Source organism: Nannobrachium achirus (assembly GCF_963921795.1).
Source record: "Nannobrachium achirus genome assembly, chromosome: 19".
Taxonomy (NCBI): Eukaryota; Metazoa; Chordata; class Actinopteri; order Myctophiformes; family Myctophidae; genus Nannobrachium; species Nannobrachium achirus.
The window spans coordinates 44,837,110-44,864,974 of record NC_137826.1 but is presented as its reverse complement, the minus strand read 5'-3'; the positions used below and the strand labels follow the sequence as shown (position 1 = coordinate 44,864,974).

Here is a 27,865-nt window from a genome sequence, read left to right as displayed (position 1 = left end):
TGAATCCATTGCAAGCATTTGTTTTGCACAAAAAACCTTCCTTGGGCTACAAATGGCTCAAGAAAACGATGGTTTAGTGATGAAAAGTGATGAGACATCACTTTTCAGAGTTTTGTGGGTGTTTTCAGGAGCTGTGGTGACCCCGAAGGTCGCCGACTCAGGCACCCTAGCTAAATCATTAGAGCATGCCCTGAGCTACATCTGTGCAAAATGTTGCACTTTTAGACTGATTAGCACGAGAAAAAAAAACCCTATTGGCCTCCGACTAACATGAATGCTCACCCATACATGCATCGGTTTCTGAGGCCATTTCTAGCCCAAGGAAGGTTTTTTGTGCAAAACAAATGCTTGCAATGGATTTAGCACCATGACAAACCCCTAGTTAGACCCCTCAGATCCTACTTAAAGTTTTTCTTGGTATTTTCCTTCTGTATAGAAAGTCAACTCGGGCGCCCTAGCTAAATCATTAGAGCATGCATGCCCTGGGCTACATCTGTGGAAAATCTTGCACTTTTAGACTGATTAGCGCGACATATCCCTAACGCCCCCGACTACTTATAGATCTGCTATGTTTGGTGAATGTTCCACCCAGAATAGAGATGCTGGGGTTCAAGTGGTTAAACAATCTGTCCTAATCTCTCAAGTTCACCTCGATCGTGATTCGTGACATACTGTATCTTAGGGGGAAAGATTTACATATTTATGTAGCGTAATATGACATAAATGTAAGGTGATATAAAGTAACAATATAATTCAGGGATGTCGTGGATGAAAAAGTTATTTACAGGGGTGACCTGAGACAAAACAAACAAACAAATGAATTTAGAACCACTGCTATATTTCACAGCCCGATACTCAGCCCTTAAAACTGAAGAAATGTATTTCTTCAGTTTTTTGGACTCCGATTCAACCTGTGTTGTTGATTGTATTTTCCTTTCACCTGTGTTTGGTAAGCTCTCTGTCTACTTATAAACCATGTCAGAGTGAGTTAGTGTCGGCCTCACGTCTTCAAAGAAACATGTTTCATGTCCTGTGAGGGATATACTTATGTTTATAGCAACCACAGGGAACAGTTACTGTGAAAACCTGCAACAATTGTGTCACACGTTACTCTTGCCTGTAATGCTTGCCTGTAACACCACACACACACACACACACACACAATCTGTCTCTTTTGCGCTGCTCCACACTGATTGCACTCAGCTGCGACCCCTACAAACACACACACACACACCCACACACACACACAATTTGTCTCATTTGCCCTGCTCTACACTGATTGCACTCAGCTGCGAACATTTCTGCAGTTTATTTCCATGATTCAGAGAGACCCGACCATTGATTATTTAAAACTCCTTAATAGTGTGTGCCTTTGCCTTTCATGTGCCCTGGTCTCACTGCAGCCGTGCACTGTATCACTGATTGACAAGGCATGCAGCTAGTCTCTGTGTATGTGTGTGTGTAGTGTACATTGCCAGATTTACACTATTTTTTTAAGACTGTTGTTTCCCCGCACCCTGCGGTCGCTTCTCGCCCTTAAGGCGACTTACTTGTTATTTATCTGCGCCAGTTGTCCTGCTTTTGGTTCCTACTCGACACCCTTTTGACACTCTACACAGCAGTGCTCTTCTCAATATATCAGGAATGACCTTTTTCACAGCAACCATATTGACATGAAATGCTCGGGTGTTCATGAAGATTCCATTTTAGTGTAGCAGAGCCAGGAGTCTTAACAGGGAGCCAACATGTAGCCTACAATAGCAGCAACCCTGACTCTGACCTGAATGGAATGAACCTTCATTAGTAGCTTGATTGGTAACACTTGTGTTTACCCTGCTATTTATTTCATGTCAGCGCGGCTGCCAGGAAAAAAGTCTAATTGCACGGTTCAGTGCTCTCAGTGACGTGCGTTTCCCTTTCACACGTTTCAAATGGGTAACAGTGTACTGTAGCATCAGCTTAGCTGGTTGGTTCTACACTTGAGATGCTGCAATTAATTTTAATGTCTTTGCTGTAAAAGAACTGACAGCGATGACCAGATTCAGAATATGAGTCACTGTACTGTGTGTCTTGGTGTAGCAAGCAGTCTCATAGTCATAACACACCGACACCGCTATCAGATGACATGTCTAACATCCGGTCCTCTGTCCAGTACGGGTAACAACATGGCTTGATACACTACTACTATCGCTTGTAAAATTAAATACACCTCTGCTAGAATCAGTGCATGCTTCCTGACTCTCAGTCCTAGCTGTCTAGACGGTGTCACTAGCCACTTAATTGGCTAGAATTACAAGGCGAACAGGGTGACCATCTCAGGTCACCGATGGCACAGGCCTTTTGGGGTACATGATCAGTTACAGTAGCCGTTTTCTAAGGCTGGCATAATCACCCAGTGCCAGAAAGGGAAATAATCCACCCTCTCTTTTACGTTGCTTATACTGCCCTACAAAGTCAAAGTGCATAACTGAGCCAAATGAGATATCGGCATTCAAGTGATAATACACTGACTGTATATCTGTTCTTGAGATAATTGTTTACCCCCCAAAATCACGAAGGCTAATTTGACGGATCCGTGCGGGGATCACCAGGGATCGGAATGGACCCTTTACGGGTGTGTAACTCTGAGTGTAAAAATGGAACCAGCATGGTAGTGAAGCTTTAGAATTAGTTTATGCAGGGCACAAGAATGTACGTCTGATTCAAGCTTACAGTATATGTCATTATGTCAATGTATTGCTATTGTACTGCTATATATAAAGTCCCCTGATTTTGCATAGTAAGCTGCCTGAATAAAAATCTCCGAACACAGAGCCCTTTAACGCCAAGTTTAACTGTATTCCGCTTAAGCGATAAATGTAATCTACTTTGACGTGAGTGTCCCTGACTAAACTAAGGATTTTGCAGTGTAGATGGTACCCCATACCAGAGACAAACAAAACTGAATCAAATGCGGGGTCTGTGGCCTAAATTTATAACAAACACATGGGAACATTACCATTCTACTGCTCTGCCACCAAACCTTGGAATGCCCCGAAAAAAGATGTAAATCACTGGTTTCGTTTAAAGCTGGATTGAAAAATCTGCAGACCACAAGGGGAGGTATTTAAGCCAATTCCCATCACTCACTGCTGCCATTTCCCTTTTTCTCCTTTGTACATATACGTAGGCCTAATAGTGTTTTGTATTTGTTGCTGACATGTGTTATTATGGGCAGCAATGGCTCAGGAGGTAGAGTGGCTGTTTGGAACCCGGAAGGTTCCCAGTTTGATCCCAGGCTCCCCCGGAATACATTTCTGTCTAATTGCGACCGTCAGGTCACAGTTACTATCAAAACCTCCACCGGCTGTCTGTCAGTCACACGTCCCACTTTTGCCGTACACATCTCTGCCACCGTTGCCCCTATCCATGCCAAACTTTGCACACACACTCCTTGGCTGCCAAACTACAACCTCCACCCCTCATTTCTCACATGGCCCTCTTCTAGCGCCACCATGAGGCCGATTCTTTCAAAACACATTTTTGCACACTGCTCCTACAGATTTTGCTCTAAAATCACGCAAAGCGGTACACAGTATCTCTAAAGTCATGTCATCAACATGGATCTGTCCCATTTCCCATATTCCCTCCTGATTGGCTACCATTGCCTTCTAAAGTTTGTGTATACCGTATATGCAACCTGACGGTCGCTTATCTCCCGATTTAGGGAGTCTTACTGGTAAAGTATTCAATCAATCAATACCTGTGGGTTCTGCAGGAAGGTCTGCTTGTGGTTGGCACAGCCCCCACAGCGGTTCAGCAGCGGCTCGGCGTGCTTGGTCCAACTGCCAAAGTGCACCACCTCGTTCCACGTCTTGTGGATGCTGATGAGAGCCGTGTTGATGAGGCGGCAAATGTCCGTGTCCGTGAAGTTCTTGCACCAGTCTGTAAACGACATCCTGGAGGAGGGGGACACACAGAGGGATGCAAACATCTGTCATATAACAACACTATGACGGAGAGAGGACATTGTCCATCTGAGAGATTTGACTTATTTGCAAGAGAAATGTATGTTCTTTTTGTTAATATAGAAAGTATTGTAATGTGTTTAAAGGGGTAGTTCACACAAATAATTGCTTATTTTCTATCAATTACACACCCCATGAATCCTTTGAATTCATGAAGATTTATTTGTTTTTGTCGAATTACAATGCCAATAATTTTTTGACTCATTGAGTCATGAAATGTGACAAAAAAGAAATCAAGGCTTCTTGAAGAGTGTAATTGATAGAAATAAGTACTTTTTGGGGTGATATCTCTTTACATAATGGAGATCTGCAATGTCTTATGTCTTCCTCTTCCTGTTATTTTAGTTTTAATTGCAATTTAAGATAATGTGTGGACATTTTACAACAAGCATTGGGGGAAAAAAAGATATACAAGCTCACAACGCAATGCAATGTGACACGTAGGTACGGAATGTAGCCTACTGTAGGTTTTAAGTGGTTAAAACGTGTTAGTCAATGTTGGCATTTCCCTACATGTGTGCATGACACCAACAGTTCTCTAAGAGTGTGAAAAGGATATACTGTGTCCTGTATGAATTGTACTACATGTAACATTACACTGTAAATAAATACTGTAAGTACAATTAAAGTGTCTCACCAGAACTCTCCGTCGTCCTCCACTGTGATGCCAAGGTTTGCTCTCTCTGCCTCGCCCACCTTGGACCACTCCTCAGAGCTGGAGTGGAGGAACAGACAGTGAAAAGGCAGCAGAAATTGAGATGAAAGGAATTTTCCGTCCGCCCGGCCAGCCCTTTTGTTCCAAACATTCCTCAGTACATTATCTATAAAATCTGCCCCTGCTCTGCAGCGAACGAAGACTGCAGATTCTTGTGGCCACCCCTGTGACCTTACCTGCACTTGCAAAGAAGGTCTTATTATTAAGTCGCTCTGGATTAAGAGCGTCTGCTAAATGCCTAAATTGTAAATGGAATTCTCTCATCATCTCTTGAGCTTGGTGAGAATGCAGATTGCAGGATTCATTTGGTGACATATGCTATAGGCTACTACAATATCGTCGTTGTCGGGTGAAAACCTTGTACTGTATGTCCAAAACCGTTCGTTTTGCATTTATCATTTTAAAAATGATTTAAACTAGTGAAAACAGACGATCTACAAGTAGATCTTGTAGATCTGCTGTTTTCACTACTTTTGTGCGACGGCCTTGTATGATGAAGCAGGGCTTTATTTTGCGAAAAAACGTACACATTTGAAACTTGGAGTTACAAGGTTTCCACCCGACAACGACGATATACTATACTATACTATACTATACTATACTATACTATACTATACTATTGGCCTACTATAACCACTCCCAAATGAGGTCGCTGGAAGGTGAAGGCGGGATCGCTCAGGAAAAGAATTTGACACTTCGACCAGGCCCGGGAGGCAATCCGGTGTCCTTCTACTAATTACCAGACAGTCTCTCTACCAAGTACCCACTTGAACACTATTTAGCGCCCTCTTAATCTGTGGAGGAATATTCACCAGAAAAATAGCGGATCTACTAGATTTGGTGTAAAAGTGAACAAGAGAGGTCTAAGACCTCCGTGAAGTTGGCACCCCATATGTTGAAAACATATATAAAAATGGTGTCATTATTTAGTGCTGGATTCGTGCTGAATTGTGCCGTACATTTTATAATTTGTGCTGCTATCATTATTGAGATATTGATATTCTAAAGTTATAATTTTGCTGAGGCTTGCACCCCCACTTTTTTGGCTCCAAATCGGGAAAAAATGGGCTCAATCTTTTGTGCTGGATGTGCTCTAATTTGTGCCGTAAATTTTATAATTTGTGCTGCTATCATTATTGAGATATTCTACAAAACACCACTGTTCTGCTCCTATCTTCTACCATGAAACACTGCTGCTCTACACCGCCCTCTGTAGGTCCATCAGTATACTGCTGCTAAATCTGCTAATTCAACCATATAAATATGTAAATATATAAATATATATAAAAGCACAATTGATGATTTCAATGGCACAAATTAGAGCACATCCAGCACTAAAGATTGAGCCCATTTTTTCCCGATTTGGAGCCAAAAAAGTGGGGGGTGCAAGCCTCAGCAAAATTATAACTTTAGAATATCAATATCTCAATAATGATAGCAGCACAAATTATAAAATTTACGGCACAATTCAGCACAAATCCAGCACTAAATAATGACACCATTTTTATATATGTTTTCAACATATGGGGTGCCAACTTCACAGAGGTCAGACACCGTACAGCGCCAACTCAGTACAACTCTGTTTGATTAAATACAACAGGGTTTAAGTGGCTAAGCTAACGTCCACCCCAGGTATGTAGGCCTACAGTAGGTTGAAGGGTTGTGGAGGTGAGATATAAGGTTACAGTGAAACCAGTACGGCCAGTCAGTCAGTGCAAGCCAGCCGTTCCTTCGTTCCTCCTCACCTGTCGCTCCAGGCTCCGATCCACTCCGTCTTGCCCCAGGGGTTCCTCATGCGGATCATAGGGATGGTCTCATTCTTGAAGTACGCCAGCAGCCCGTGGCCCAGGCGCACCTTCTTCACCGCCGTCACCGAGTAGGCGTGGCCTTTCACCAGGCCATTGGCCAGCTTCAGCTCTATCTCTGTGGGTGATGCCTAGAGTGGAGACAAGCAAGCATGGATATTATGTTAGTGTTAAGGTTAGGTTAAGGGTTAGGTTTAGGTATTTATTTGTTAGGGTTACAGACAGTTAAAGGGATATTCCACTTTCAACAGGGAAACACCTTATGGGCTTTTCTCCACATACAGTACACACCCATTGTAACTTCAAACTTCATTTTAACCATGATAGATTCATTAAAAACACCCATTATTGTTGACTCATAATACCCTCCTAATACGTGAGCAGGCCGTTTTATTTTTTATTTTTCGATACCTTTTTTCATTTATTTTTAATAATTATTTGGGAAAATGGAAAAAATGAAATACAAAAAATAATTATTAAAAATAAATGAAAAAGGTTATCGAAAAAACACAGCCTGCTGACGTATTAGGAGGGTAGTATGAGTCACCAGAAAAAAATAATGGGTGTTTTTAATGAATCTATCATGGTTAAAATGAAGTTTGAAGTTACAATGGGTGTGTGTGGGTAGAGGCCCTGGGCCTGGAGGGCCTGATAACATTTACATCAAATATCTAAATATTGAATGAAGCAAATTAAAAACTGTTCAGGGTGTTCATAAAAGCCTGATTAGACGATAAAATTACCAAAGTTTTTTTTTAAAGTGAAATAGGCCTATCCCTTTAAGGTGAGGGTAAGACAAAAAGCAGGTACGGTATACATTTTCTCCGGATGCCTTATTGTTTAGGCAGTGCAGTGGGTGCTCAGCTATAATTTCAACTAGGTTCAAATACCACCGAAGTGGAATTTAAGCGGCACTCCAACATGAAGCATGCAAGACTGGCTCAGATAAACATTCTTTTTTACACTCTCAGCCTCAGCCTTCCTCAGAACAGATTTAAGAAGTGATAATGGGGTGATAACGCATCAAGTGTTCTCAATGAATAAGAATGTTTATCTGAGTCAGTCTTGCATCCTTCATTTTGGAGAGATGCTTTTTTCCACTTCAGTTAGTGGAAGGGATAATGCTAATAATAATAATACCCAAAGCACTCACAATACACAGTTATAGAAACAAGCAAGTAATAGCCTATTTCAAGACCTGTATAAAATCAAACAAAGCAGTGCAAAGCTCAATATGGGTGTATGAAATGGTAAGAATAGGGTCAGGACCAGATAAGCACAGGCTTCATTCAGACTCCTTTATGAACATTACTCATATTTTATTGATTATGATTATTATTAATTTGCATTGTTTTAGTTTTTAATCAAATCATAAATATTTTTTGTGTTTGAAATAACATTCAATCAAAAGAAAAAGGATGAAACCAAATATACAGTAACAGTTTGAAAAGGTACATTTTGAGACAGGATTTCAAAGTGAAGAGAGAATCGATATTGTTGGGAATGTCTTGTGGGAGAGAGAGGTCCAGAGGGAGGGGGGCAGAATGGCTGAATGCTCTAGTCTGGAGTCTCTGGGCCCCATGATGGTCAAGTGGGCAGACAATGAGATGGATGGCAGAGGCGAAAGACAATGAAGGAGTTCAGAAATATTTGAAGGTGCAAGGTTATGAAGATGAGAAGCCTGTGTGTTTGAAAGGGAGCCAATAAAAGGAGGGATAATAATATGAGCCATGGAAAGAACTCTGGTCATGAGGTTGGAGCAGCTGAATAATGGACCAATAGAAGATTATTATGTTTGTTCAAGTTCTTACAGGGGTCAGCAAGCAAGCATCAGGTTTCTGAGTTATTGCAGCAGAATTTTAGAGGAGAGTGAACAAGACCAGAGGTCAGGAAGGAAATCATACTGTATATTATAATGTCAGTTATTAAAGAAGACAGAGAAGGTAGACTTAATAGTATTACAGTAAATGAGTAGGGAGGAGGTCTTGCCCAGTGGTTCTCAACCTGTGGGTCGGGGCCCCCAGGGGGATCCACAAGCTGTGAGCTTGTGGATCTGCTATTTTCACTATATTTTTCTGTGGAACAAAATCTAATGCCTCAACTCCTATATTTCCAAGTACTTATTGTCAGGGCAGGAGGTCCCAAGTTGATGATTATTTTGGGAGGTTGCGGCCTGAAAAGGTTGAGTCTAGCCGGCAGGTAGCTTGATTTGGATTCATGAATGAAACCTGATATTTCAGCAATCGTCACACATACAGTACATCATGTATAAGGTCAACGATGAGTTTATGCGGTATTGTTCGAAGAGAGCATTTTGTTTTGTGAATATTTTCACAGTTTTTGGCATCAAAAGAGGTCATTAAGTTCATTCCGTGGTGCAATTGTACCCCTGCGAGGTGCAAGAGTGTCCGGTGGCCACAAAATATTGTTTACAGGCTCCTGTGTTCCCCTGGGCCTGACCTAATTAAATATGCATAATAGATAGATTTAGCCCTGGCAACAAGAGCATCCTTATCATGGAGAATGTGGCCGTTGTACTTTTCTTTATGAACAAGGACATGTTTTGACATTACGGTATAGGGGTTATCATTAGGCACGCTTATCGTTAGTCCCATACAGTTGCATACTTGCCTAAATCACTTACTGGTCATATTGTAATGTTTTGTGCAAAACTCTACGCTGATAACACTACTGCTTCATTGTGCTTTATTGCCTATGTCCTAAGCCAATCAGAATGCTTTGTACATTCCAAAAATGACTGCAATTATCCTATGAGGCTAAGTTGTTTTGTTTTGTCGCATTCCTAAGCCAATAATTTGAGGAGACTCCATAGGGAATGTGTCTCCATAGGGAACCACTGCTGGTCATCAGAGTAATCTTTGTTTTTTTTTGGGTGAACTATCCATTTAACTGCTGTGCCGCCTCTGGGTATCTGAATGTTCCCCGCTGGATAAATATTAAAGGTATCTTATCTGTAATACAAGATAATTAGAAACATTGAACGAAAAGAGTGACCGTACAGCGATGGATGAGCTGATGATTCCTCCGCGGTCCCAGACCTTCAGCAGGTTCTCAAAGAACTCGTCTTGCTTCTTCTGGTCTTTGTAGAAGGCCTCAGCCTCCAGGTTGACGGGCTCGGTCACCGCTCCACTGAAGTCCACCACCGCGTCTCCCGTGTTACCGCCCTCTAGGGACTCATAGCATCCAGACAGCCTGCACACAGACACAGACAGACAGACAGGAGAGAAAACAAGTCTAAATTACCGGTAACCTGCAAATCACATTGTAAATGATGAGACGCTGAATGAAAAACTAAATCACAGGAGTCATTTGAACAGAACGACAGCCAGGGTAATTTGCTGCCATGTTGGAAGCTGTCCATAATAATGCTCCTTGTAACTGAAGCATTTGGGGGGAATAAATTGAGTAAATGGCAGCAGTGAAAATGTAATGTCAGATTTATAAATTAAGCCAGTGTTTGATTTGTAAATCACTTTAGCCTTACAGTATTTGAAAAAAAATGCCCAAAATAGGGGAAATGGAATTCCCCCCAATTCCCCCCATCAAAATACACAATGGCAGGGGTATGGTTCTCAATGTGGGGTCAAATACTAAATCTACAGTTGAATTTGACAACAAAAAAATATATTTTAGTGAGCCTTGATGGCGTTCCAATGCCTGATTTTACATTTGGTTGTGTGGGACACGTTGTGAGCTTATAGAGCTTGTAGATTTTTTTCAGCACAGAACACCCGAGTGCAACCAAACATAAAATGACTTCTACTGGATCTCTCCTTCACTAAAGCCTCCCTAACAATTTAATCTAGCCTCCCTAACATTTTCTGGAAAAGTTTTAGTTAGCTTGTTGAAAGCTTTCCCCACAATATGAATGCTATACAGGTTAATGGGTGCATTAGGCCTACACAGCAGCTCACTGACTTGGCGTAGGCCTTCTCCAGCAGAGCGCTCCAGAACTCGTTGTTGAGCTTGGAGTGGCAGTAGATGAGCTCTCCGTGGATGGTGGGCAGGCGGTCGTCCACCACCACGTCCACCCACTCCCCAAACACCCAGAACTGGAAGTGGAAGATGCCTGCGTAGCTCTCTGGGTGCTTGGAGTCCCACTCCTGCTCCTCCCAGTCCGGGATCACCTGGGCATTAACACAATGATCAATGATCAGCCTACTATCACTTAAAAAATAGAGTGTGGGTTAAAGCCGTGGTTCTCAAGCCGTGGTTTTCGTAAATGATTTTGGGGGGTCCCCAGATGATTAATTTAATGTGCAAAATTGTTCACTCGACAGTAAACAAATCAACATAAAGTTTAAGTGTTTAGAGGGTATCTGCACATTTCTAAAATGAAAATTTAAGGACCTTTTAATACCTCTAAAATTACAAATTCCACCAGCAGTGACTAAATTGTCAAATATTAGAGGCAGATTTTGTGAAGATAGACGATCTACATGCTACATGTGAGCCTGTATATCTGATCTGCTATTTTCACAATAGAACCGTGTTATAAAAAATGTAATGCCTCAACTCTTAGTGCTGGTCAGGGTGCGTGGGTGGGGGGGTCCCCATTTAAAATATGGTTATTTTGGGGGTCGCGGCCTGAAAAGGTTGAGAACCACTGGGTTAAAGCACTGCATGTTTCCCAAACAAATATACATAATAGCTTGTTTACTGCCCCAACCCAAGAATCAAGAGAAATAGCCATTGGTCCAGGCTGCCACAGAATCCAGAGAATTGAATTTGATCGCTCCGCGGTTCCTAAGTACTAGGAGGTAGTGCTTCCTGTCTGGGCCAGAAACCAGCACCGGATCTGCATTTTGTGGCCGGCAAAAGCGAGTTTTCTGTTTCCTGATCCTTTTTCTGTTTGCTTACTGTGTAAACAAAGCTGCAACTAACTCTGCAACGGTTCGGATTAAGATGCGGTCTTTTGTGTTCCTGAACCGTGCACAGCTTTGCACACGTGTGGTGCACGATCCGAAAATCGTGGCAGACAACCCGGACTTTTGAAGTAATCACACATTTCCATGAGTTGAAAACTATGGAACTCTTAAAGGACCTACACCATGAATTTTTTTTTTTTTTTTTCAAAAAACTTTTTTTTTTTCAAAAACTTTTTTTTTTCAAAAAACTTTTTTTTCAAAAACTTTTTTTTTTCAAAAAACTTTTTTCAAAAAACTTTTTTTTTCAAAGACTTTTTTTTTCAAAAAACTTTTTTTTTTCAAAAAACTTCTTATTTTTTAAAAAACTTTTCTTTTTTTTCAAAAAACTTCTTTTTTTTCTCAAACATTTTTTTTCAAAACATTACTTTCTGTAATGTCTGGTCTAGCAACGGTCGCCCTGTGTCATTTGACAGTAGGCCTATAACATACAACATAGGCCTACATTAGGCTATAATCAGAGCTGCAACATTATCCTATTTTTGTATTGGCCCAATATTAACATTATTTGTTGTCAATGTGGGGTCCGGGGAGGAGTGAAGAGGAGGGGAGGGGGGAGGGGTGGAAAAACCCCACTAGATGCGCCCCTGAGCAAACAGAGGCCGTTTCGGTATTGCAGCTGGAGAGCCTCATTATAGTAGAGCTAGAACAAACAAAAAGAATGGTCATGTCTAAGACTCAATTTTGAGCATATATTTATACAAAAAATATAGTTTTAAAAGCATGGTGTAAGTGATGAGATGCATAATGCATTTCAAAATTAGTTGTAGCTATAAGGTCTTAACCCTGAAGAAGATCCACAGTATGTCGAAATGCTGGTAATTTTAAAATTAAAAAAGGTTTATTGCATCGTAGCTACGAGCTGTGCAACCTCTTTTCTTTTCAATTGTGTAAGGTTATCAATTATTTTGTGCATCTACATTTTATATATTCTCTATTTCTAAAACAAGACTATTTGCCCCAGAAATGACAGGGATGACTGTATGGCCTGAATGGCCCTTAAGGTGAATTACTTTGTTGTTCAACTTGGAGCTCAGTCAGGCCTCAGCTATTTGTTGTTGTAAAGCCACATTTATTTGTTGTATGACCGTCATAAAACAAATATGTGGTTTTACAACATGGCTGAGTTGAAAAGCAGGTCCTTTTTAGGAAGCAACACAGTCATCATAGGTCTGCTGTGACCATATTGCTTCCTAAAACCTACCTGATTTTGAACTTAGTGTATATATGTCGGTGGAATCCGGTATGTCGGTGGAATCCGGTTACTCTGGCATGTGACAGCCGTACAAGGATAAATCAATCATCAGACATTCTGTAGTGGCAAAAGCTTTATTTGAGATTATGCAATTATTTCGTATGAATCGTTAGAACATTGGTTTTGGTCATCGTCAGGCTTATCTTTGTGTCACACAGACAGCCATTTAAGTTAATTGCCATATTGATGTTATGTTTTGTTCTAGTTATTCTATAGTGACTCATATAGGAATAGACTATGTGACAACCAGGAATAGTCTGGTGACCACTGGAGAGACGGGTGACAGCCGTAATGTAGACGGCACCCAGGAGCAGTATGGGTTGGTGCCCCAGCCTGTGTCATCTGTGAGGAAGAAGCCCAACAAACCCACAGTGAGGCCTTTTAGGAGGGCCAGTCAAACCCACTGCTCCTGAATTAAATGTTTGGAACTTGGAGTCTGGTGCTACGCACAGGTCCGGGACCTGGTGCGAGCAGGAGTGGACCTGGTGAGACGTAGGAGGGGCCCGGCCAGGAGGCAACCCACAGAGCCTGGTCCTTCCACGCGCTAGATTGCCCCTCCCAGTCTCGGCAGAGTAGTTCCGGAGTGTCACCCTGTCTTTCCCTAATGGGACTGATCGTGGGTAGCTACTGGGATGCAAAGTTGGGACTTGATCACCCTGGCTGGGTCACCTGAGCGAGGGGTACGAGGGGTATGATGTTGCGAGACCCGAAACCCCCTTTGACCTTGGGCTACATCACTGAGGATACGTCCCAGGTACATCCATGTGTTTTCGTTCTATATCTGTCTTCGTTTACAAAGATTTAAAATGGGTAACCGAAATTGATTTATTTTTTACATTTATGGTCCAGTGTTTCCCAGTTGCCTATCTTGTCTCATCTGTCTTATTGTTAATTTGTTTCACCTGTGGTCAGTGTTAATTTCGTTGACTAAAACTACGATGAAAAATGTTCTGAGACTTGTAGAGAAGAGATCCAGTAGAACTAAAAGACATGTCATTTTATGTTTGATTGTGCTTGTGTGTTGTGCTCTGAAAACAGCAGATCTACAAGCTCTAGCAGATCTACATCTAGAAATAGCAGATCTACAAGCTCACAATGCGTCGCAACTAAACAAAATCAAAATCTGTGAACACAAAATCTTTGTGTCATCTATGACATGGCACCGTTTTGCCGCCAATCCCCTGATTGTTCTTCAGTTCACCTGACCTGGGTCTAGTTTCCCTATTTATACCTGTCTGTTTCCTGGTATGTTGGTTTGACTGTCCCTGTTTGTTCTGCCTGTACAGTATATCCTGGAGACGTAAGCTATTTACGATGAGGGGAGTGGGTTGTTGGCTGATTTACCACAGTTTCAGGGTTGGTTCACAACCCTGAAACAGTGGTAAATCAGCCAACAACCCACGACCTCGAATGGTAAATTACTTTTCTACCACTTTTACCATATAAATGAAAGAAAACACAGTTGTAACTTGCAAGGATCTTTAGTTACAATCATTAATTGTTTCTGTGGGCGGGGTCCATGAGCCAACTCAAGGTTGTTGACTGATTTACCACTGTTTTAAGCCAATCAGAATCCAGTATTTGAACATGTGACCACAAAAAGTGGTAGAAATAAACTATACTTTGTTTAAGTATTTCCGGGACAGTGCATACTAATAAACGGGGGGCACACGCCAGTCCGACGTCTCATTACTCCGACTACGTGGCAACACGCACGCCCCTAATGAACATTTCATCAATTCAATTCATAGTCTTCCCTTGCAAAGCCCTGACAATAATTCAGATCCTGACTCACCTTCTTCCAGAGATGTGGTTTCAGTGCCAGACAGGAGCAGGCAGCCACAAACCAGCAGTTCCCCACCACTCCTTGGTTCAGGTCATGAGAGCTGATGCCCTCCACGAACAGATGAGGCTCATCGCTGATCTCCTGCAACACAAAACAAACATTGTCCTTTTAAGATATGTTGGGAGGCTTTTTGGCTTTTATTAGCGACCGTAGGTCCCTGATCTCCATATATGTCTATCTATAGTGTGTGCCAACGGTGACGCAATTGTAGTCCAAGAGCGTATTTTGGGTCAAACACAGGTGTTTCAATTGTTTGATTGGCATAGAACTAATGCTTTACTCCAAACAGAACACCTGTGTAAGGCTGTGTTGACCCAAGAAATGGCCGCTCTAGAACTACATATTGGCACACCCTATACTGTAGCTGACCTATGCCATCACATTGTTGTGTGACATCACATTGTTACATCACATTCTGTTCTTGTCCTTTGTATGCCCATATATGGAGACAAATCTTTTCAAATGGTGGTCCTTGGCCAAATACACTTCAATTAACACAATTAGTGCTGCAGGGTATGAAGGGTTAACTTTTCGTTGACGCCCATTAGCACACGCTGTTATTGTGTAAGGCATGTCTGGAATGTGTGTACACCATAGAGCTATAATAAGGTGTACACACACGGACTGCTGAATGACATCAACGATTACGTCATCTAGTCACATGACATGTGTCATGTGACAGTGTGTCATGGCGGCCGCAAGGCTTGTCTTGTTGTTGTTGTTTGGAGCTGTGCTATGGGATATAAAGTCTTATTTGGAGTAAATGAAGTCTCTTTATGGGCCTCTCCATTGACTTAACATGGAGGAGCTTCACTTCGCGTGCACGCCCGACGTGCGTTTTAAACAAATCGCGGACATTACCGATGCGGCCGCGACCGGAGCTACATACTGTAAGTATTAATACATTTACTGTAAATACAGTAAGATTGACGGTGAGCGCTGTCAATGGCGTCGTGTAGTAACCGGTTTTAATGACGGTGAGGATCGTCAAGGGCAGCAGAACAGTTAAGGGGTCGGTCCCCCTTGGCACGAAAACGTTTAAAACCCACAGCATTACAGTAAACAAAACAACTTTACAGTTCATTTCATTTTTATTTCTAGCAAAATGTCTGTATTGAAATGTCCTTGGCTACATCTTCTTTCCTCGAGAAAGAAGTGAACTTGGATGGGAGAAAACAAATTACCCAAAAAGGAAATGACCTCTTGAGCAACAATAGCGATGATTTATACACAGGCTCATTTAAATCATTTCCAAATCCCATAGCTGGGATTTACACGGCTAGCGTACCGCTGCAGAGCCAGGAGAGAGGGTTGAGTGTGGGGGCGGGAGAGCGGGAGGTGAACCGGTTAAGATAACACTAACAATTCTGCAGTTGTCTAACTTGTTCATTTCAGAATTTAGACGACTGTGTAGCCGGCTGGTATCGATTTTCTCATGGTTTCAAACATGGGATGAGGTCAGAGAACTGGCCAACGCTACAATAATTGTTGTTCTGGGGATAATATTGTCTATATTTTAGTCTTTGCTAAAGTGATTATATTAGTAAGACCTTGGTCAAGCCAATTCTTGGCTATGTGGCCAGTGATGTATATCGGACCAGTTACCCAATCTCAACAGTGCCTGTTGAGAAACTTTACCCAGACAGTGCCTGTTGAGATTGGCAGAACATGCCCATATATGGGCATTACCAAATATGGGCAATCGGGACAGGGATCTCCATATATGGGCATAAAACGGAAAAGGATGTAATTAATTTGCAAGTGTGATCTGGGAATATATATGGGCATTCCCAGATCACACTTGCAAATTAATGCAAGTGCATGTTCTGACATCACATCGTCGTCTATATATGGGCATAAAATATATGGGCATAAAAGGACATGAAGCCAGAGTGTGATGTCAGAGCAGCAAACCAATTCTGTTAAGAGTGGTTCCCCTATACATCACAGTGACATCAGAGCATGATGTCAGAGTGATGTCACAGTGACAAGGGAACCAATTGACAGTAAAAAATGTGTACTGACTGACTGAAGGAAGGACTGACAGACGGAGACAAGCTGCGACATTTCTCATGGTATACTGTGACCTTCGGTCGCAATAACATGATACTATTGTATGACAGTAGGCCTACAACCCATTGCCTAACACTCAGTTTGATAGCATTTCCTTATAAACACTTTCATAAAATCCCTGTGTGGAAAACAGGATTTGCGATTATGAATCTTGCCATGTAGTATCGATTTGGTTCTGGCCAGAGAGAGCTGACATGATTGTGTTGGCAATAACACCGTCCTAACAGCTTTCTGAAACAGTGTTTACTTTGTAGAAATGTTCACACACTTTTCAGGCTGAGTTCCAACGTATGATTCACAAAAAATGACTCTCTGACCCTTGTGTTCTTGACAAACGTCAAGGTCAAGGTAAACCTTATTGTCCACAAGGGAAATTTGTCTTGGGCTTCACCCCTGCTGCAGTCACAAAACATCAGTGACAAAAGGCATAATAGAAATACATACAGAGGGGGGACCAGCGATACATATTCACCTTTCCCTGTTTCACCTTTTGTGCTAAAACAATCTTATATTTTACTCTGTTGCCTCAACTATGAGCAAATAGAATAAGTTCAAAATCCAACTCAGTAAAATCATCTCCATCACTGCATACTGTATTATGAGGTTGCTTGCATTGGCCCTTGCGACTAGGAGAGATCAGCGTTGTTTTTTATCTATCTAAAGTTTTAATTGGGAGTTCAGTTCACCCGCTTTAAATTCTCTTTTGCAGTGGAAAACTATGGTGCCTTATCACAGTGCTCTCAGGACTGTTTGATACTCGAGATTCTGCATGTCTCCCACTGAGTTTGGAAATTCTGCTTTCAAGTTTTGTGCCTAACTGTAGACTCGTGTACGGACACGTACACCTACAGTACAGGCTTTATTAACATACAGTAACCTGAAACATCCTACAGGGTTTACTTAAGTACAGCTCTCATATATAGGTCACTTTTAGTCTGATACAGTATCAACTTTGGTCAATCTAAATTGCAACTGTTTTAAAATGTGTTCATAAATCGTGTTTTCCGATAATTAATTAAAGATTGAAATGAAAGTGTGTACAAACGTAACCAAATCTGATTCCATTTATATAGCCTACTCACAGAGTTACAAATGGATGTAAGAACACTTTCTTTTTTACTGTGTGTGCCATTGTCAGTTGTCCTTGTATGAACCCAACTCTACAGCTGTGAATGTCTGTCTGTCTGTCTGTCTGTCTGTCTGTCTGTCTGTCTGTCTGTCTGCCTGCCTGCCTGCCTGCCTGCCTGCCTGCCTGCCTGTCTGCCTGTCTGTCTGTCTGTCTGTCTGTCTGTCTGCCTGTCTGTCTGTCTGTCTGTCTGTCTGTCTGTCTGTCTGTCTGTCTGTCTGTCTGTCTGTCTGTCTTTAGAGAGGTGCTACTTGGTGGTTAACAGATAAGATCAGATAAACCTCTATTGGTCCCTGGGGAGGGAATTCAGGTGTCACAGGCTCAGCACAGGTAGAAGAGTAAAAGAATGAAACCCTTGGGGAGGCACCGGTAGAGGAGTAAGATGGCCTACTTCATCATACTGCAGCATCGCACAAAACCATGCAAGCTTGTAGATCATCTGCTATTTTCGATGCTTTTGAATTTGAATACTGAAAAGTGAATCAACAATAATTATGATATGGGTGGATATACACATACAGTACATGTTCCTAAGCTTTAATTAATAGTCTATCAACACAATTAAGTATATTAATAAATATTCTGTATTAGTTGAATGAGTGAATTATTGCGACCGTCAGGTCGCAGTTTAGTATCAAAACCTCCACCGGCCGTCCGTCCGTCGGTCACACGTCACACCTTTGCCCTGCTCATATCTCCGCATCAGTATGACATCACACTGCTGACATCAGTATGACATCACACCATATATGGAGGGATGTGTTGGTTATCTCCATATCTGGAGATTCAACCTTCAACGATTTTGACATCTTTTTACTAATCTGTCGGTAGATAATGCCGGTCTTATATAAGGGTCATTTGTGTACGGTGTGATGTCATACTGATGTCAGCAGTGTGATGTCATACTGATGTCAGCAGCTATGTCTCTATATATGGAGTTATATGTTGTTTGTGTCCAAATATGGGGCTTGTGAGGTCAGACTTAGTGAGATTCGTCGGTTATCTCCATATATGGAGGGATGTGTTGGTTATCTCCATATCTGGAGATTCAACCTTCAACGATTTTGACATCTTGTTACTAATCTGTCGGTAGATAATGCGGGTCTTATATAAGGGTCATTTGTGTACGGTGTGATGTCATACTGATGTCAGCAGTGTGATGTCATACTGATGTCAGCAGCTATGTCTCTATATATGGAGTTATATGTTGTTCGTGTCCAAATATGGGGCTTGTGAGGTCAGACTTAGTGAGATTCGTCGGTTATCTCCATATATGGAGGGATGTGTTGGTTATCTCCATATCTGGAGATTCAACCTTCAACGATTTTGACATCTTGTTACTAATCTGTCGGTAGATAATGCGGGTCTTATATAAGGGTCATTTGTGTACGGTGTGATGTCATACTGATGTCAGCAGTGTGATGTCATACTGATGCGGAGATATGAGCAGGGCAAAGGTGTGACAAGGCCCTGCAGAAAATGCATGACACGCTGCTGCGCCACACTCAGCACCCCTAAAAACCAGTACTTGGGATTTGTTGATGTAAATGTTCACATAGAGTGTAATAATTGCGACCGTCAGGTCGCAGTTTACGGTCGCAGTTTAGTTGCGACCGTCAGGTCGCAGTTTAGTTGCGACCGTAGGTCGCAGTTTAGTATCAAAACCTCCACCGGCCGTCCGTCGGTCGGTCACACGTCACACGTCACACCTTTGCCCTGCTCATATCTCCGCATCAGTATGACATCACACCACATGTGTACACAAACCTTTGTGTACGTTGCTGTGGCAACAGTCTGTTGTTGCTGGTCTGTTAGTGTACGTTAGCAACCACCTTAGCAACCATGGTTTTACCCTAGCAACCAACTGTTTACCCTAGCAACCAACTGTTTACCATAGCAACCATGTTTTTTTACCCTAGCAACCAACTGTTTACCATAGCAACCATTTTTTTACCCTAGTAACCAACTGTTTACCATAGCAACCATGTTTGTTTTTACCTTAGCAACCAACTGTTTACCATAGCAACCATGTTTTTTACCCTACATCCCTCCATATATGGAGATAACCGACGAATCTCACTAAGTCTGACCTCACAAGCCCCATATTTGGACACGAACAACATATAACTCCATATATAGAGACATAGCTGCTGACATCAGTATGACATCACACTGCTGACATCAGTATGACATCACACCGTACACAAATGACCCTTATATAAGACCGGCATTATCTACCGACAGATTGTGGAGATAAGCGACCAACGGTCGCTTATCTCCCAATTAGGGAGTCTTACTGGTATCAAAACCTCCACCGGCCGTCCGTCGGTCACACGTCACACGTCACACGTCACACCTTTGCCCTGCTCATATCTCCGCATCAGTATGACATCACACTGCTGACATCAGTATGACATCACACCGTACACAAATGACCCTTATATAAGACCGGCATTATCTACCGACAGCTGCTATAAGCCAACCCTGGCGATAAGGTCTGAGTCGAAGAAATGCTTCTTTCCTGGCAAGAATTGCCCCTTTATACTGTAGGGCTCGTTTGTGTATTGTATGACATCACGCCACATCATCGGCTGAGGACTGTGTGATGTCATCATATCTCCATATATGGAGACATAAGTTGCTCATGCCCAAATATGGGCTGGTGAGGTCAGACTTAGTGTGATGCGTAGGTTATCTCCATATATGGAGATTCAACTTCAATGAGTAACCATGGCAAACTGTCAACTGCCCGTATGTCTTGATAATTGGTAAAACAAACTTTTGGCCTATTTGTGGAGATAAGCGACCAACGGTCGCTTATCTCCCGATTAGGGAGTCTTACTGGTATCAAAACCTCCACCGGCCGTCCGTCCGTCCGTCCGTCCGTCCGTCCGTCCGTCCGTCCGTCGGTCACACGTCACACGTCACACCTTTGCCCTGCTCATATCTCCGCATCAGTATGACATCACACTGCTTGGTGTGTGCCGTCAGGGTCATTTGTGTACGGTGTGATGTCATACTGATGTCAGCAGTGTGATGTCATACTGATGTCAGCAGCTATGTCTCTATATATGGAGTTATATGTTGTTCGTGTCCAAATATGGGGCTTGTGAGGTCAGACTTAGTGAGATTCGTCGGTTATCTCCATATATGGAGGGAGAACCAGCTTATGAGCCGATGAGTTGTGTCAGAGTCGAGATCCTGCTTGCATCTAATCTGTCGGTAGATAATGCCGGTCTTATATAAGGGTCATTTGTGTACGGTGTGATGTCATACTGATGTCAGCAGTGTGATGTCATACTGATGTCAGCAGCTATGTCTCTATATATGGAGTTATATGTTGTTCGTGTCCAAATATGGGGCTTGTGAGGTCAGACTTAGTGAGATTCGTCGGTTATCTCCATATATGGAGGGATGTGTTGGTTATCTCCATATCTGGAGATTCAACCTTCAACGATTTTGACATCTTGTTACTAATCTGTCGGTAGATAATGCCGGTCTTATATAAGGGTCATTTGTGTACGGTGTGATGTCATACTGATGTCAGCAGTGTGACTCCCTAATCTCCCGATTAGGGAGTCTTACTGGTTGGTAAAACAAACTTTTGGCCTATTTGTGGAGATAAGCAACCAACGGTCGCTTATCTACCAAATTAGGGAGTCTTACTGGTTGTATCTATTAAGGAAGTAATTCATTATGAGGGACAAAAATGTCAGGTTTGCGTGCCTTTTTTCAATCTCCTTCCAACTGATTTTTTCCCCATTTCATACAAATTCAGCAATTACTGGAATTACCATCAGCAATCTTCCTTTGTATTTTCAGGAAGGAAGAGATGATGATGATTGCGACCGTAGGTCGCATTTACTACCAAAACCTCCACCGGCTGTCCGTCCCTGAGTCAGTCAGTCAGTCACACGTCACACGTCACACTTTTGCCCGGCTCATATCTCTTATGCAGCTCACATAAAATGCCGTAACTCGGGCTAGGAGCGTCCGGGAGAGCCGGGGCCGGTACCTATTCGTCCGCCAAGGCAACGCGGAGACCCCACCCCTCATTTCTCACATGGCCCTCTTCTAGCGCCACCTTCAGGCCGATTTTTAAAACACATTTTTGGACACTGCTCCTACAGCTTTTGCCCTAAAATCACGCAAATCGCTACACAGTATGTCTACACTCATCCCATCAACATCAATCTGTCCCATATAGCGCCACCTTCAGGCCGATTTTTAAAAACACGTTTTTGGACACTGCTCCTACAGATTTTGCCCTAAAATCACGAAAATCACTACACAGTATGTCTACACTCATGTCATCAACATGGATCAGGAACATTTTGGAAAAACAATTTTTTGCCCTATTTGTGGAGATAAGCGATCTACGGTCGCTTATCTCCCGATTAGGGAGTCTTACTGGTGTCTTCTGTTGCCAATCCACCATCACCATGGTAACATGGTAACCGTTGGTAACAGGGCAACAGGGCAACTTACCGGTATATACAGAGATTCTCAACCTGTGGGTCTTTTCTTTTTTTTGGGGGGGGGGGTCCCTTTATTGTCATCTGGGTCCCCAGTGGCAGCCAAATTGCCTAAAAACCTATTGTAAAAATATTTACTGTGGAGTCAAACAAAATTGAATGCCTCAACTTCCACAATTGCTTGTCAGGAGGGGTCCAAATAATTATGATAATTTTGAGGGTCACAGTCTGAAAATAGGGGTGTTACGATATAGTAACTGAATCGAAAAATCGATTTAGCAATTTTAGCAATTCTATCGTTGTTGTTAAAATGTATCGTTTACACCCCTATCTGAAAAGGTTGACAACCATTGATATATATATGGCAACTCTTGCTGAAAGTGTATCCCAGAAGTGTGTGGCTGCTTTTTTGAGGGGGAATATATCCTCACATTCCAACAGCGCGCACACACACATCTTCACCTTTCACTTTTTCACCTTTTGTTCTAAAATGATGTTATCCTTTATCGTGTTCCCTCAAACATGACACAAATAGAATAACTTCCAAATCAAACGCAGTAGTCAGTAAAAATGATCTGCGTTCATTCAACAAATTGAACCAAATTTACTTCCATTTATAACCTGATATGTCCAAAACTGTTCTTTTTCGGGATTCATATTCAAAAGTATCAAAAGAAGCAGATCTGATCTACTGTACCAGTGTAAATGTTTTTAATTTTGTAAGACTAAGGCAAAAGATATTTTGAAAGTTAGTCGAATTGTTGTGTCTTTTTTCGAAAAAAGACACAACAATTTCAGATGACTTCATGTAAATAGGACTGTCACTAAATCGTGTGTTATCTATATTTTCCTCCATGCCTTACCCCTAAACTCTGTTGCCTTATTTTATGGCTATTTTGAAAAACAGCAAAAAAACATTTGAAATTATTTAAAAAGGTTATTTAAAAATAGTAAAAAATGGCAAAAGGGTTTAGGGATAAGGGGTAAGGCATGGACGAAAATAGAGCACCATGACTATAAGACTAAATCTGAATTTCTTGTCAAAATGAACACTGGCAGGCACACACTCACTCACACACACTCACACTCACTCACACTCACTCACACACGCACACGCACACACACACACACACACACACACACACACACACACACACACACACACACACACACACACACTCACACCTGTACACAGCCCAAGCGCCCGTCCCTCCAGAGCGATGACGTCATTCACAATAACAGCAGCAGCTCACCTGCGGCCTCTTCCACTCCACGATGCCCGGGGGAGGTTTCCTGAAGAACAGAGAGGCGTTGGTGGCAGGGAACTCTGGGTCCTCGAACAGAGTCTTGTCCCTGACGCAGTCTCTCTTCAGCTCGGCGTAGCGCTGGTTCTTGTATGGCGTGGCGTAGGAGAACATGGTCTTTGATGTGGAAGAGAAGCCCTGGTCAAAAACAGAGTCACAGGAGGAACCATCAGTTGGTTTTATAGCTTGATGCAGGGACGTGCAGAGAATTTTAGAGAGGCAGGGCCTGACATTTCTAAAAGGGCCTTTTGGTGAAAATAGCAGGAGGTCGGCTATTTTCGATGCTTGATTTCTACACAGAGAGGGCAATTCTTTCAACATAAGATGCTGCACTCAAGTTCAGGAGAGTTTGGACAAGGCAATTCTCTTGAATGCTGCCTTCGGGTATGGCATGGAAAGAGGACGTTTGCATTTCTTTCACCATAGTAAAAAATGCATTCATGGTCTGGAGAGGGCACTTTTTACAGACGGATAAAAGGGCAGGGGCTCGAGCCCCCTTTGATGTCTATGTGTGCACGTGCCTGGCTTGCTGGACAGGATCTCACTAAGTCACTCAGGACCTCTGACTCATGAATATGGGGACGAGGAGAACAAAGCGAGCAGAAATAAATACGTCCGAGACATTTCTGCGGAACTCTCTCTCTCCGGGGAGACATTCCCGTGGTCAACGCTGAACTGACCTACTGTATGACACCCCCAAAATCCCATGGCATAATAGTCATGTAGGACTGGATTACTTTAATGTTTCACATGCTCATCTGTACAGTAAATCTCTTTTCTACTGGCATTTTATTTTAAGTGATATGCTCAGAACAGTGGGTTATATATTGGTCATTAAAAACAGTTGATAAACGTGCCACAAATGACAAAGTGGGTCTTGGGGCATGTGGACACATACTGTAAGACACACAGTAAAGATCTACTATACACATCCTATTCTCTCAAACGCAAGTTCAAACCCAAAACCAACTCAGCGTTAGACAATCAATTCTTTCAATAATTCATACACACCCTTGTACGGTTGTACTTTTTCCCCCTTGTGTGTATGTTTTTATGCTTTGTTTCCTAATGTAGGTACTCCCTTGTTTGCCTGTTTTGTTTCATGTTTTGGTGTGGGGACTGCAGATGAAAATGAGCATCTTTGTTAAATCCGGTGTATTTACATTGCTGTAATGACCATTATGTGAATATGTGCAACATCAATAGCCTACAGGCTGGAACGTTCAGGTTTACAACATACTTATTACAGTACTTACAGTAATACAAACATTGACCGCTTTGTCTTTTAAAATACCACAAACCACAGTATAGCCTAATGTAGCTGCAGTGTTGAATTGGTTTAATGGGTCTTGTACATTCCTGTCAACAATAAGTTGGGCTCTCCTATTTGTCTGCTCTTTGTCTGTTAATTCTGCTCCTGTTAGTGTGACAAATTCTCTTACGTTTGGAATACGTAAAGATCTTGACCCAAGCTGTCTAAAGAGTCCCTGTGATTTCTTTCTTCCACAGATGAAAGTAAAAGTATTTACGAGGCAACTGGTGGTGAAGGCGTATTCTCTGGAGGGAGGTGATCATATCCTAACCCTTTGACTATCGACCATAAACTGTCAACCTTGCCCCTACGGAGCCCTGTCTGACAAAATAAAAGAAGAAAGAAATACATGGAGTCAGAACAATTCCAATTATAATCTGTTATTATAAATTTGCCAGCAATAACAGAGGGCAACTTGCCAAAGGAATGTGATTATCTGCTCGTCCAGGGGGGGCAACAAACTCTAAATCGACAGCGAGGAATTTGATAATGAATCTTTTCCCCAAAAAACACACACACAAGCCATTTTTAGCCCAACCTCTGAATTCCTTTTACTGTTGGGGATTCATAAAGCAGAGCATAGTCATTTTCACTGGTAGGATAAAGAACATCAAATAAACACTTAAAAAGATCAGGCTGTAAATACACATATCATACATATTATATATAAACAAACATATAAAAGAGCTAAAGAGAGACTATGGTAGTACAACAAATACCTTCCACCCGTCTCGGTAGTGTGTCTGTGATATCCACTCCTTCCTGCTCTAAGAGAAGGTGATACCATGTCTGTCTACCTGGATTTGTCGCCCCTCCCACACGACCCACTTTTGTCTCAGCATGCTCATAGCCACGCCCAGCAGTATAGGTATACATGCACGCTGCAGCCATGCATAGTGCATACCTCTGTCTGCGGGGCTGTTACTGTACGTACAATATAGCCATGCATGATGTATGCATGTCTGTTTTATACTAGTATAGTATACCCTACATACCAGCCCTGAATACCTCTGTATGCATGTCAGTTTCATTGTACAGTATATCGTCACTGTCGGGCAGAAACCTTGTATATCCAAGTTTCAAATGTGTATGTTTTTTGGTAAATTAAATCTCTAGTTCATTATACCCAAAAGTGTCACACAAAACTAGTGAAAATAGAAGATCTACAAGCACACAACGTCTCGCACCGCGAGGCGTTGTGTGCTTGTAGATCGGCTATTTTCACTATTTTTTTTAAAAGATAAATATAAAAAGTTATGGACATATAATGTTTCCACCCGACAACAACGATATACTGTATGCTTTCCAGCCCTGCTTACCTCTGCACACATGCTGTTTTATATTCCATCCTACATACCTGTCTATGCAGGTTTATTTTATAGTAGTCTATGCTAGACACTAGACAGCTCAACCTAAAGCCCATATTACTGGTGAGAGATTGTACATGATACTTATCCCTATTATAGTTGTATGTATCAGTATCAGTCCAATTGCATGTGGCCAGACCAGACCTTTAAGACTTCTATTTAGTTTTTCTTACTACAAGCTTAATATTATTGTGAATTTTTGAATGTTAGCTGTACAGTATCTCTCTTCTCTTATACCTGTATCTGGGTTTCATGCCTGCTGCTGCAGTGCTGCTGTGACACCTGGATTTACCCCACAGGATCAATACATGTCTGTCTGTCTGTCTGTCTGTCTGTCTGTCTGTCTGTCTGTCTGTCTGTCTGTCTGTCTGTCTGTCTGTCTGTCTGTCTGTCTGTCTGTCTGTCTGTCTGTCTGCCTGCCTGCCTGCCTGCCTGCCTGCCTGCCTGCCTGCCTGCCTGCCTGGGGTCTAGTTATACAGAGATGTGACACTGAGGAAGATTACAAACTTATATGTAATCATAAATATACTGTTTATGTATTTTATGGTGGTGGTGGGGGGGGGGGGGCTATAGGTTTATTTAGATACACTGTATCTAAATAAACCTTATGACAGTGTAATAACCTGTGCATCAACTCATGGGAAAGGCACACTGTTGGATATGTGGTGGTTGCCATGTATTGCACACCGTCGTCCACATCCTATTGAAAGTTGACATAATGTATATTCAAAAGGTTTTGGTATGCCTATACCAATACACCAGAGTAAGGCTGTTTTGTAAAGCATTGTGAAGCGCTGTGTAATGACCATTGAATTATATTTGTTCATATAATCAAACGGTCCATAGGTACATTTCTCCCCCTTGTGGTATAGGCCACCCATACAGTCTTCAAGGCAACAACACTCACCTGCTTGCAAGCCTGTTGAGTCCTGGCGGTCCGTCAGCGAGACCACAGCACACTTCACTGTGTTGTTAAACTCCTCTGGAATGTCAGCACACTTTAACCACTTCCATCAGACTCACTGTACTGTATATCCTCACCTCTGTGTGTTCCACAACGTGTGCTGCTGCTGCTGCTGCTATTGCAGTGTTCTCCTATAAGAAGTGAACTAAAAGGCAAGACGCCGGGTGTTCTGGTAGCAGAGGTGCCTGTAGGCACACGAATCATCTCTTCACAAACTCTGTTGTAGAACCGGTCTGACCAGCAACTCTTTGCAGCCGCAGCAGCAGCAAGAGGAGGAGGAGGAGGAGGTGTTTGGCCGACATGCGAGGGAAGGTTTGACCCAACTGAAACTGAACTCCTGTTCTCCCACTATACCAACCAGCCAGCCAGCCAGCCAGTGGTCAGACAAGTAAGAGCCTGTTCTTTGAGCTGTCTGCTGTTTCATTCACACACGACTAAGAGTCTTTAAAAAGCCCCAAGGCTATAGCAGCCCCTGGTGTCCTGGTGGAGGTCCTTAATACACCCAACCAGATGGAAATTGGTCCAAGGGAGGCATTATAGCCATGGGGGGTATACCAGAATCACTAGGGCTCATCCTGGACTCTGCCTGTTAGATTAGGAGATGTCTTGTGTGCTAGAGGAAAAGGTCATAGGGTCACTCAAATGATTAGTGTTCATGTTAGATATTTTG

At 42.3% G+C, this 27,865-nt stretch overlaps 1 protein-coding gene across 1 annotated transcript in view; it reads right to left on the bottom strand.

The window, feature by feature from the left end:
- Positions 1-27,260, bottom strand: part of LOC308305159 (calpain-5-like) — a 44,761-nt gene extending 17,501 nt beyond the window's left edge. The window contains exons 1-8 of the mRNA XM_080749864.1: positions 27,139-27,260; positions 23,502-23,690; positions 14,524-14,655; positions 10,467-10,675; positions 9,548-9,740; positions 6,468-6,658; positions 4,645-4,722; positions 3,743-3,938 (exon numbers count right to left, since the gene is read on the bottom strand). Of these exons, the coding sequence (XP_080605990.1) occupies positions 3,743-3,938; positions 4,645-4,722; positions 6,468-6,658; positions 9,548-9,740; positions 10,467-10,675; positions 14,524-14,655; positions 23,502-23,666 (1,164 nt within the window). The 5' untranslated portion in view covers positions 23,667-23,690; positions 27,139-27,260. The remainder of the gene's footprint in view (positions 1-3,742; positions 3,939-4,644; positions 4,723-6,467; positions 6,659-9,547; positions 9,741-10,466; positions 10,676-14,523; positions 14,656-23,501; positions 23,691-27,138) is intronic.
- Between the last annotated feature and the right edge of the window lie 605 nt (positions 27,261-27,865).